This window comes from Triturus cristatus, chromosome 2_1, assembly GCF_964204655.1.
Source record: "Triturus cristatus chromosome 2_1, aTriCri1.1, whole genome shotgun sequence".
NCBI classification, from domain to species: domain Eukaryota; kingdom Metazoa; phylum Chordata; class Amphibia; order Caudata; family Salamandridae; genus Triturus; species Triturus cristatus.
The window spans coordinates 584,884,942-584,898,282 of NC_140581.1; the positions used below are offsets into that span (position 1 = coordinate 584,884,942).

At 46.2% G+C, this 13,341-nt stretch overlaps 1 protein-coding gene across 3 annotated transcripts in view; it reads right to left on the reverse strand.

Annotated features, from left to right (window-relative positions):
- KIAA0825 (KIAA0825 ortholog) overlaps positions 1–13,341 on the reverse strand; it is a 2,097,552-nt gene that overhangs the window by 1,431,798 nt on the left and 652,413 nt on the right. For all 3 annotated transcript variants that reach the window (XM_085632475.1, XM_085632476.1, XM_085632477.1), the window contains exons 7-9: positions 9,709–9,803; positions 8,917–9,150; positions 6,048–6,313 (exon numbers count right to left, since the gene is read on the reverse strand). In XM_085632475.1, coding sequence (XP_085488601.1) covers positions 6,048–6,313; positions 8,917–9,150; positions 9,709–9,803 — 595 coding nt within the window. The remainder of the gene's footprint in view (positions 1–6,047; positions 6,314–8,916; positions 9,151–9,708; positions 9,804–13,341) is intronic.

Sequence of the window (13,341 nt, forward strand, 5' to 3'; positions counted from 1 at the left end):
TTGACAACTTTTGGATTTCATATTTTCAAGAACTCACAAACACTTATCCAAGATGACCTTTTGACTCCTTTATGGACCCTTCTTGAGTGCAGTTGAGGAACGCCAGGCATTCCTATCCTGACGTCCTATCATTACTATTTCGTCTCTTACATTAGCCCATAAGAGAAATACAATTGTAACGTGGTCTCAATTTTGAGCAGCAGTGATTGAACAATGAGGGGTTATTGTAGATCAGCGGCATAAGAGACCCGTCGCACCCATGTCTGATGCAGTATCACGACCAAGGGGGCACAAGCAGTCTCTTTGCTTCCAAGTAGGTGCCAGAGCTTTTTTTTTTTTTAAATAAATAAGTCACCAAACTTTGTGTGAGCCAGCTCTGCTCCTGCAAACGCCCACTGGTCCCCTTTTGATGGTCAAAGAAAAGCGCAACAAATCTCACGATTGTGCGAGATTCCAGAGTCCAGATAGGGCAGGTATTGTTGCAGGCTGAGGTCAGACCGCGGACTCTCCACCAGTCAAGAGTAGTTAATCTGTGCAAGAGAAGGGAGGCTCTCAAGGAGATATGACCCCTGTTAGCAGGTGCCGCCGGAGGTGTATGGCAACCCTACCCCCATCTGAAGAGCCCTGATCCAGTCTCTCCACAGGGGCGTCCCACCTTATGTTGGGGCAGCCTACCACAACACTGAAAGTTTGTGCTTGGTAAAATGTCCCCAGTAGATCCAGCACTTCGATGGAAGAAAGGGGAAGGTTAAGACAGTTCCAGTGGGCGCCGGGTCCTCAACCGCGAGTGTCCGAAACGTAGAGCAACTTGTTAGGTCACTATGGACAGTGTTGCACCTCCACCTCACACATCTCTGGAAGCAATGATGGGCAATGGTCTCCTCAGGTGGTCCCTAGGGTCAACAAAGAGCAGAGCCGGCCGTGATTCAACAGGGAATGCCTGCAGACGCGAGCCGCAGTGCTGTGCGACCCAGTCCTAGGTAGGCAGGGCTCAAAAAATCAAACATTTTACCAGACCTGCAGGTCTAGTAACTTGAATACACTACTTGACCTAACTGTAATGTACATGACGCAAAGCGGAGCAACTGTGACAAGATAAAAAGATTTAAAGGCATCTTCATTGTTCATTCATGTTGTGAGCAAGCAGAACAGCAGTTTTCAGCTCGCTGGAACGGGCGAGTAGGTCCTAAAAATAGCTTGTCCTGATTAAAACTGGCTCGCCATAGCGAGTGGGCGAGGTAATTTTTCAAGCCCTGGTAGGAGACGCCACTCTGGCCATCTGATGAGATGCGTAGTGTTGCGCCTCCCCTCTCTGCTCCCCAGAAGCCCAGTCGGGCAGCAAACTCCACAGGCAGTCGGGGGGAAGTGAGGAGCAGGGAGAGCAGCAGTCTTTGAGAAAGCGCCCCACACATTAGCCACGAGGCCGCGCTGCCTAGTTTGCAGCGTCAGTCTATGGGTGAAAGGCACTGGCCTGGCTACCGATCCAAAGTCGCAGGCGCCTCCAGGCTGCCGACAGGTGTACCACCTTTAACTATTGTCGAGCAGGGGCATCCAGACTCCACAGAAGTTTACGAATGGCTGTGGGTTTTGTAGAGCTCCTTTAGTGTGCGTTCACCATGTTCAGAGGTCAGGCCATGCCCGCTGGCCCTAATGACAATAAGGAGGAGTTTTATGACTCCCTGCTCCAGCTGACAGCAAATTACACTAGCGGTGATCCGATTATTGGGGGAGACTTCAACACAGTCCTGAATTCCACAACTGATCTCTCAGTAGAGTGCTACAATACATGCCCTGCCCCCATTACACTGACCCAAGAGATAGCTTTCTTAAATTTGCTAGATATTTTGAGGGAAACCCTTTGAGGAGAGAAAGACTAAACTTTCCACCCCAGTGTTCATAAGACACATACGCAGGAACTGATCTCTCAGTAGAGTGCTACAATACATGCCCTGCCCCCATCACACTGACCCAAGAGATAGCTGACTTAAATTTGCTAGATATTTTTAGGGAAACCCTTGGGAGGAGAGAAAGACTAAACTTTCCATCCCAGTGTTCATAAGACACATATGCAGATTGACTTCTTTTTAAAATCCTGATTGCTACGGCAACAAATCATATCAGCCTCCATAGGCACCCAGAACCTGTAAGACCATGCCCCGGTATTTCTCCTATTTTCCATAGGCACTCTTCCCCAGCGCATAGCCCTCCATGGTATTTTAACAAGATTGCCTTTCATGACTTAGCACTGTGGGACTCAATATACGAATCTTTAGAATATTATTTTAAAAATAACGATACTGGGGACGTATTTTGTGCTACTTTGTGGGATGTGGCTATGGTCAGACTAAGAGGTGAGCTGCAGAGCTGCAGAGGTGCATACTTCAAACTTTACTAAACAAGCCAAAACCAACAAGGCAGACCTGGAGGCTTGTCTTTCCAATCTCCAAGCCCAACATAAAGCCACGGGCTTGAACAAAGTCTAAAGGGAGCTTCGACGAGTCCAGGGAGAGTTGAAACAGCTCTACATAACTGATACGGAACGAAAGCTGCTGTATTGTAACCAGAAATATTATGAAAAGGGAGATAAAGCCAACAGACTTCTGGCACACAAATGGAGACAGAAGCAAACAATAAATCATATTTCCTCTACCTATGACGACACGGATACGTCTCTAATGGACACATCCGATATCCTCGACCTCTTCATGTCTCACTACTCCCCATTATATCAGGCGCAAACCCGGTCCGTCAACACCCAAGATCAGTACCAACTTTGCCTTCCACCTCTTGGACCACATATTAATACAAGTATTAAAAAACTCCATCACACAGGACAATGTGAGGCAAGACATACATCAATTAAAAGCCAAGAAACCTCCAGGGCCAGATGGGTTCTCAGTGTCATTTATAAAGCTTATTGTTAATCACTGGCAGAACCACTGCCCAAGGTTTTCAACTCCTGTTTACTCACCAAGAGAGTAATGCTAACAATGACAGAATCCGTAATTACACTACAATTGAAACCTTGCATAAACACCAAGGTCCACTCCTCCTACCGGCCCACAGCACTGTTAAACTCTGAAGTTAAAATATTTACTTCCATCCTTGTCTCCTACCTGCATTCAATCTGGCTGCTGTTGTTGTCCAGCTGTCAATCCGGTTTCATACAGAATAGACAGGCTCAAGACAACATGAGACTGGCGGTAAACATCAGTGATGTGGTGGAACGGACAATCAACACGACCATCCTTCTCTCACTAGACACAGAGAAGACTTTTGATTGGGTGGACTGGCAGCTTCTTCGAGCTATCTACTCAAGGATTGGGCTTGGTCTAAATATGACAGCCTATATGTCGGCCAATTATATTGCCCCGGTGTCACATATTAACGTTAATGGACCCTCTCCTCCCCAATTCCCGCCCCTAGGGGCATTAGACAGGGGTGCCCAAATCCCTGCTAATTCACACTCACGATGGAGTCTCTCTCTAGTCCACCGTTGAAACTAACCCAGAAGTCCGGGGCATTGACATTGATGGGGAACACTACAAATTAGCTCTATTTGCAGATGATGTCCTGTGGTTCCTGACGTGCCCTGACATGTACCTTTCACAACTGCTGAAATAAATGAAACAATTCAAAGCTGCTTAGGAATTTTGCACTATTTATGCAAAGTCAGCCCACTAACACATCTCAAAGCTTGCTCTCTGCCTCTGACTTGACATCAAAAGCCACCTCTATACGTTAACTGGGGATTTTACTCACTAGATCTATCCGCACATTTTTTATGTTACACAAGGACACATTTATTTATTTATTTATTTTTGTTGAGCACGGGGAGATTAAGTGATTTGCCGAGAATCACACGATGTGGACGCGACCCCGAGGCTCGAACCTTGGTTTCCAGCATCAAAGTCAGCAATCTAGCCGTCAGACCACATCCTCTCCCCTCTTTATACAATTGCAACATACCAGCTGTGCTAGAGGCCCTACTCAAGGATTTCTACTGTTGGGGTAGGCTTGAGACCTCATGGCTCGGCCAAATTAATAGCATTAAAATCAACTACCTATTTCCCTACCCTACCCCTCTCATTGTACGAAACCCTGAATTCCCCTGGACACACATTTTGAAGATTAGAGAGGGGGAGCCCCCTCAACTAGAGGACCTTAATGAAGATGGGGTCACTTTAGATATGTTTACCTGTAGGCAGATCTTCCAACTGACTGCAGGGGACAAGTTCCGCCTCAACCAACTTCGCCACTAAACAAATATACAAATAGTGAAGGGCAAAGGTAGAAGAGCCAAAACACCTAAGCAGCAGCTTTTCACCCAGGGTTCCATGAGGAAGGGCATCATTTGTCTCCAGGCCGCCGTATGTAGCCTCTCACAACCGCAAAGGCACCCCTTACCAGTTGAGATTGGAGCAAGTCTTGAGCACCATAATAACAGATGACAATTGGCAACGGCTTTGGTTGCAAGCAGCCAAGACTTTTATCTGTATGCAGCAGAACGCTAACTCATATAAAATCCTTACCAGTTGGTACTTTACCCCAGCACGACTCCACGCCATGTCTGGAACATCTGATCTCTTTTGCAGGGCTTGTGGTACCCAGGATAATTACTAACGTATGTGGTGGCAATGCACGCTGATGAAGTGATTTTGGGTGGAGGTCCTTCAGCAGATGCATCAAATTTGCTCAGTGACTCTGCCACTGGACCCACTGGTGCCCCTGTTGGGTGAGGCTGGGGAGGACTTGGTTTACACATACACTACTCCTACAGTCAAGCTGCTTACTTCCCTTTTATTGGCGGCAAGGTTAACGACAGCCCACAATTAGAAGAACCCCCTTCCTCTGAGTTTTGTGCTATGGTTGACTAAATTATGGCACATTTACGCCATGGAATTGGAACAACTGACTGTTGTACTCAATAACAAGATGTATAGGTTTGAAAGAATTTGGTTGCCGTTTAAGACCTATGCTAAGAAGGGCAGGAACCGGGTGAACCCAACCACTACTATGCCGGACACCCTGCAGCGAGCTCAGTTGGGTGAGTGGGCTCTCGCCGTCAGACAGCATTTCTGAAGACCACGAAAATTATCTGTTATGAACCAACTTTGCAAGTGTGATTGTGTAGGACTGTACCTTGTTTGTTTTATATTTTTATGTTTGTCCTTCGAGACCCATTATCATGCCCCGTATTGCCAATAAGATATCAATGCTACTTCGTGTTGTAAGCCTATATTTCAAATTTTCTAAAAAATAAAATAAAATGTTTTTCAAAAAAAGAGAAGTTAAAAAATAACCTCGGAGGAATACAGAGCAGTTGTACCAGGTCTGTAAGCCCAACACTGAGGCTAATTAGTGCATTTCACACGAACTGCTCTATTGATGAGAACAATGTTTCCAATAGATATATTCTTAAGTAGGCAGATGTAAGATAACACAACAATTTTAGTACTCTAATATTGCTAGCGTTCACCTGTTCATAAAAAAGGCAATCTCTTGACTTTTTTCATCTGAAAGGCGTAATACTTGTTTGGTTTTAATCAGTATATGTCTATGGCGTTTGAATCAAAGGATATCAATTTCGATGATACACAACGTTGATTCTTTTTACAAAAATAGATTCCCGGTTTCTCTTCTGTAACTGTCTACATTTGTCAGTGACTCTTGGTCTACTGAAATTGGTATCAGTAAACACTAACAAATTGTGATTATGCATTTCACATTCCAGGACGTTCGCAAAGCATGCACATTTTTCTGTTGAACACAAAACTGATGAAGATATTATGTTTCCGATCATAACATTGGCACAGACGCTGCAAATATGAAGCCCACAAGTCAAATTGACCAGAGGCCAGCTGTACAAGAACGATTTTATATTACATTACATCAGGGGTGCCCCTGAAGAAATATACTTACACAGTAATAAGCCAAGTAAGTTTGTTACCCAGAATTCCTACTGCGTTATTAGTCCTTGCTGAACAGACAGACCACTACTGGAACATAGCGCCTTAATTTCAAACTGACATTTTTCAAGAACTTACTTCTTCTTTGCCTCTCCCATCAAGCCCTCGTAGAGAGTAAAACGCTGGTGGATGTACACTGCTGAGGAGAGCGCCGCGTGCAGGGTCTGGGCCGGGGCTTTAGATGGCACCTCACTGCTTCTCATCTCCAGTCTTGCCAGGACAGCTGTTGCTACTTTGCAGCAGGCCTCCACAAAGGTTGCTCTAATTTCCTGAAGAGACTCCCCTCTGCATGCCAAAGCCAGTGGAAGCAGCGTGTCAAGTTCTTCCATGATGTCAGAACAGAACTAGAGAAAAATAAATGTGGCATCAAGTTATTTGGCCTCGAAGTAGGATATGAACCACCGGGCCGAATTCTCCAACTCAGGAGACATGAAACAAATGTACCGGTTCAAACTTAACATCCTATCAAATAAGCCTTTTTAAGATAACTCGGCGAGAAAGTAACTTTCAGTTCAGCTCTGAGTATTTTTTACGGAAATATATTTAGCAAGTTACATTTGCGTTTGAGCTTTGTAGGCCTGTATCGGAGTCCGTGTTCCAGCTCAAAGACCTTGCGTGGTGCTTAATAAAATATGTTCAGTCTGTTGCATAAGCCTGAACTTTCTGCCTCTTTTCAGGGACCACGAACTAAGGTTAGTATGGACTTGGTAGCTGTGACTTTCTACCTATATACAAATAAATGTATGGATAAAACCTAACAAGGCCTTACTAAAAGCCAGAAGAGGCAGGCTTGTACAGCTCCTTTGAATCATTGGCCAAAGACTGCTTATAAACCTAAAGATGCCTGTAATAAGTTTAGGCTCACATGGTCAGTACTTTTTCTGCACTACTACAACCTTTGAATGGCTACTGACCCACCAGCCCCACCTGCAACATACAGGGCCGGACTGGGAACCAAAACCGGCCTGGCAAGGTGCTAGGGTGCCCGCCCCCCACTCCCCCACCCGCGCGGGGGGTTGGGGGTGCCGCCGAGCTATTTGCCAGGGCCGGTTTTCGGCCGATTTTGTTACAGGGCTGATTTTGCAGCTATGCTGCAAAAACGGCCCTCTAACAAAAACGGCACCAGGGGCCAGAAACCGGCCCCCACCCGTGCGGCGCACCGGGGGATTGCCTGGTGCCCGCAACGGCCAGTCCGGCTGAGGCAACATATTCTACTACTACCAAAGATCTCTGATCTGCTAGGTAGGCACAATGAGGTACCACTACTGCGAGCCATCATCTGTACTGCGGTTCTGCATCCCAAGACCAGTATCTTAGACCACGCAAAAAAAACTATACTTACCCCACAAGCTTATTATCTATCACGTATTAGAGGAACGATTAAAATACCTGCTATGGATTGGTACTTATATTTTGCTTGATTATTTATCTATTTAAACTGCAACAATTCTACGGCTCACACGAATAACCATTTAATCCTGCCACCCTGGCTTGTGCCTGTTCTAACTGGGGAGGTCTGTGAGCAGCATGATTGCTCCTACCACAAACCTTTCTTACCTAAGTCACAAAGGTTACATTGCATTGGCAAAGGAAAGAGGTCTGGGTCTAATGTGATAATAGGTCTGGGTCTACCGTGATAATGCATGCAAATACAGGCATACAGAAATTATTTTATCATGTAAAAACATTTAAAAGCCAGGCATATTGGCTTTCCAGTGCTTGGTATTGGCGGTGAGGTTAGTAATGTCGCTGGTGGCATTGGTGATGGCATGTGCTGGTAATACTAGTTGTACCTTGGTGATGGCTGTGTGGTGTTGTATTGGCATGGATACCATAAGTTGTATTGGAGGTAGTGGTAATAGTGTCATTGATGGTGCATGCTGCTGTCATTTAAGGTAATGATATTAGTGGTATTGCTGTTATACTTATGGTGGTAATACTGGTACTGGTGATATTGCTGGTGTGGTATTTAATGTGGTGAGGAATCGGTGGTGGTTTGGTGGTTGTGTAGTATTAATGGTGTGATAAAAAAGAATGGGAAAGCCAAGTTAGGTCTCAGGCTCGCAAACAAGTCAAGGCAAGAGCAGTCAAAAAGCCTGGTTCAATTAAAAATTAAATGTTACAAAAAGCGTGAATAGGAAATATTCCCTCATGTAGTACAATGGAAGCAGTAAATAGGAGATGGAATGATATATCAGACAGCGAAGAGCATAATGGGCTAGTCTAAGTGACAAGGCCTTAGGTCAATAGCTGAAAGAGGCAGATGAAAATAAGACAAGGGTTGAAGGACGATGGACCAAAGGCTATTCTATATATATTGTGTTTGTAGATCATTTTGCTGCTAACCCATGCATAAATAAGAAACCAAAGGTTTTAAAAAGTATCTCGGAATTGGTGAATACTTTGGCGTGAATAAGTCAAATTATCTAACTCGAGTTGGGCTCATTATAAAATGAGCCAATTTCACATTAATTCATTTAATTTTTAATCTCATTAGAAATGGAAGGAAAATACTTAGAGTTTTACATCAACAATTAGGTTAACTAATAACTAGACAACTTTAAACTACACGTGATGACAGGCCTATCAATTAATGAGAAACTGGACTTTCCAAGGCACAAACCACAATACTTCAAAACTTTTCACCCAGACCCCAGTTCCCAGATTTTATTTCGCTGTTCTTGCTCCTCCTGTCTTATGCTTGAATTACTCGATGTTTAGCCTGATTAAAAAAGGCATTTTCTATGAGCAGCTGTGTTTTACCGACAGACCTATATATAATCAATAAGGAATACTCATAGAAAGGACTGATTCACACCCATGACGTCAGACACAGCTCCTCGCAGGACTAGCTTTCAGAATCAAAGTATAACCTGGCAATAAAGAATTGCTATAAAGCTAGTGCCATCAAGGTATTTCCCATATAGTTTGAAGCCGAGCTGCTTGCCTTTAAGATTTGCCGAGGTCGCTCCTCCTCGTGTTTTGTGCCACTGAGCACTGTGGCTCGGCGAAGGCTCGCGAGGGTCAGTGGCCCACCCAAGGCCGCCGACTGCTGTTCCTGCTCCTCCTGCAGTATTTTTGAAGAGGAATCCTGCAGGGCGGCTGCGAGAGAGCGCGTCACAGAAGGAGACAGCTCTTTCAACGCATTTCTCCAGCCAAACCGAGGCCCAGCAGGCTGGAACTGCAAGAAATAAATACACAGCATTACATTAACACCAAGTCAGCATTCAGTGCCATGATGCAATATATGGCTTTATTAATCACTAAGAGGTGTGAGACCTTTTTCAAGGCAAACATGTTAAAATGTTTATCGCTAGGTGCAATAAAACAGAAACAAAGCAACAGATATCCCCCAAAACACGTGCTCATGTTATTTCCGTGTCGGAATACCAAAGGGGGCGGGGATGGATTGGTGAGTGCATGAGAATATACAAAGTAGTTTATTTAAAAGAGCCGAGCTGAACTGACCCAATTAAGAAAACGTGTATCGAAGAGAACATGCTCATTTGAGATGCACAGCATTGTCTCATATGAATCGCCACCTGGGTTAATAAAACTCTAATTCAATCACCATCCATAAACCACCTTAATGGGAGCAAAAGGCTGCTCGTCGCATAAAGCAAGCTTCAGCTCTCCCGCATTTCAGCGCCTGCACTGCTACATTTTTATCGTCCCGTGTTCTTGTTCATCAGACATCGCAGAGCCACATATAACACTTTGCCAGTCATTCCGAACTCACCTCTGCGCCCCTCAGTAACCGCTCTGGCTGCGCACTGCTCTCATTTGCTTTCGTTTCTTCGGCTAAAAGCTGCCCGCCGCCTCTCCTCAGGGCACCTGCACAGAATTACAAGGGCCCAAGTCACCTGAATTGCGTAGGGAATTTGGAAAGGTCGCGATACGTTTCGACATGTTAAAAATGATATAACACAAAATGAAAAAAAATACAGTCACATTCTTTTGTATAATTGATCACGGCTATCATTTCCTCCTTCGGTCCCCACTGCTATTCTGCTTTCTCTCTTTACACTCCTTCTCTTCCCCGTTCGTTCCCTCCCGTTGCCCAATTTTAATTAGCAACTCCCTTCTGGCGCGCTTGTATTCCTTTTCCAGCCTCTGCTCCCCTCTTGATGTTTACTCTTCTGTCTTTACTTTCATTTCTCCTTCCTCACTTCACCGTTCAGCGCCTTGACCAGCCTCAATGTTTACGTCTATCTACTTCCCTCAGATCATTCACTGTCCACATTATGAATGGCTTTCCACTCGTTTCCCCATTTTCCCCCTGTCTCCGCCGACTCTTCCAATGGGCTGGGGGTGTAATGTTGCAGCCATGACGCATTGGATGCCCCCAGTATAAGTCAGTAGGTGGGGTGGACAGCGTCTTCCCTACTCCCCACCATGCTTGATGGTATGGCCCTGTGTCACGTGACCTCTAGTGAATAAAGAGGCTTCCGCGTTTGTAACGTTGGCAGACGCGCACACGCGGCAGCAGTTAATACACAAAGTTGGCTCCGTGTTGTCATTCCCATAACGGGCCTTGTACCTGCAGACACGAGGTCACCATTGGTTCCAGATCGCCTGGAACACAACAATTGGCGACGAGGGTGGGCGTGCCCCCGTGCTCCTGATGTGTGGCGGCCGCGCTCGGGTGTCTCAAGCCCCGCGGTGCTCGTGCCACGGATGTCGGCGGGGGTCCGTGCCGGTCAGAGGTGTGGCCCTGGCTGAAGTTTCCAGACAGGAGGTGTCGGAGTGCAGTGTGGTGTCTTCGGATCCTGGTGTAGAGGTGAGGGCCATCTAGTGTCTGTTCTGGCACCCCGCCTATCGGCATAAGGCCTGCAGCCACATGCCCACGCACCTGGCATCCTTCCGTGCTGGTGCAGTTCCAGCCTTGCAGTGGCTGGTAGGGCTGAACACTGGTGTCTTTTCAGGTGACTGGTGGCACTTTACAGACTTCCCCTTCTGGATCTTGTGGCTAAGGTGCTGGAGGACAGATTCGGGGATCCCTGTCGGGGGTGTGTTTCTGCATGCAGAGGACCTGGCCCACACAATGTCAACCATTCCTCCGATTCAACCCTGTGTAGTGGAGGGGTCCCCTTCTGCATAGGCACCCAAATGGAAGGAGTGGGTTGAACGCCTTCTCATATTCTTTGAGGCCACGAAGGTCCACAAGGATCAGAAGGGGGCATTGCTCCTTCATTTGGGCAGGAAGGACATTCATAGGATCCCCAAGACTCTGGCAGAGGCCACACCCAAAACGCTCCACACCCTGATCAATGCCTTGACAGGGTACTTTGAGCCAATGGCGAACCAAGATTATGAGCGCTTCATCTTTCACCAGGCGCGCCAACTGCCCGAGGAATCACTGGACACCTTCCATGCCCGGCTAAGGAACCTGGCCAGCACGTGCGGGTTCCGCAACGAAATGGAGGAGATCAGAGGGCAAATACTTCAGGGCTGTGCGTCGGCGAAGCTCCGTGAATGAATCCTGGAAGTCTGGGAAGTCACTGACCGATATATTGATGCTGGGGCTTACAAAGGAGTTGTCCAAAGCCCGAGCCGCTCATATGGAGGCGGCGTTGCAAACGCCTGTGAAGGTAGAACCGGTTAATGCGGTGGTGACCAGGCCAGCCGCCAGGTACAGCAAGAAAGAACAAGTGAACACTCCCCTCAGGAACACTTGCACGTGCGGCTACTGTGGCGGAGGACCCCATGGGGCAGCAGACTGCCCAGCGAAGGGTAAAAGATGTGCCGGCTGTGGGAGATTCAATCATTTTGAGAAGGTCTGCCACTCGAAGAGGTACAGGAAGCCAAGGCAGGCGGTCAATCTCATCCCAGAAGGGAGCAGGGAGACAAGTGATATGGATGATGACGAGGGAGAGGAACAGATGGTATACATGGTACACATGATCAGAACGGCAACTCGAAAAGCACGACGGCTTCCTTAGTGCAGCATCAAGGTGGGACAACAGGATGTCACTGCTGTCGTAGATACAGATGCAACTATATAGTTAGAAAATTTCCCTTTGAACTATAAAAACACACTTTTACTTAAATCGCCACTTAGAGACCATACAGTCAAATGTATCATTCAGTCAAATATATCACATACTAAGAACAATTCAAAATGAGATGTGAGAAACGTTACACTAAATTAAATAAAATTTATTAACACATTAGTGATCCAATTCACAGCAATAGGTAATCATAAAAAAACATATGACACAAATATGTATCTTTATGAAAAAAACACATGTAAATGTTTATACAGAAGGTACATATTTAAAACAATTTAATTAATTCGAAATCTCATAAAAAGACAATGAGTAAACATCACATGGAAGGAGAATATAAAAAGAGCACCAAAGTTGTGCCTTAACAGTGTTAATTTGTAACCTATATGGACCAGAAATAACCGGGAGCATTTCACCCTGATTTTATGTAATTCTAGTCCCAAGACAAATTCAACCAAAAACTTTGCGTCAACACTCAATTCCACTTCATCCCATGTGGCGTCCGAAAGGTCCGAACGATGAACAGGTTGAGGATCACAGGCAGCGTATTCATGCCCAGGTCAGTTGATGTCGGAGAGCTCAACCGGTGCAACCTAAAGTAGGTGACACTGTTCTACTCAGGAATCGTCTGACAAGCAGCAAGTTTCAGTTTCCGTATGAAAGAATCCATGGGTAATTGTCCACGTGAAGGGCACTCGAGTTACTGCCAGGAGGGGCGGTGAGACAGTGACCAGAAACGTCTCTTACTTCAAGACTTTCCAACCAGTGCAGAATGACTCAAGGTATCTGGGTGTCACCCCGTCAGGAGGTGAAGGAGGGCTGGAATCTGAAAATGAAGAAGACGAACTGGTGCCCAGTGGCATCCAAAGCCCTACTGCCAGTGATGGATTGGAGATGGATGATGCCTCCCATGAGAAACGAGCTCCTGACCCAGGAAGGTGTACTCCTGAGATGATGGGAGCATCTCAGGTCCATGCTCCTGGCAGTGAACTGAGTTGCCGTGGCAGTTCTCAGTATTGTCTACGGCAGAATCCTGAGACCACTCGAAAGCTGAAGGACTATATCACGTAACACTGCTCTAGTTTACAATTATGTGCTTATTTTGATAATAATGTGGCCGGGACTCATGCATTTTGTTTATTTTGGGGAGGAATATAATGTTGCAGCCATGACGCAATAGATGCCACCAGTATAAGTCAGTAGGAGGGGTGGACAGCATCTTCCCCACTCCCCACCAGGGTTGATGGTATGGCCCCATGTCAAGTGACCTCTAGTGAATACAGAGGCTTCCGCGTGCGTAACCTCGGCAGACGCGCACACGCGGCAGCAGTTAATACACAAAGTTGGCTCTGTGTTGTCATTCC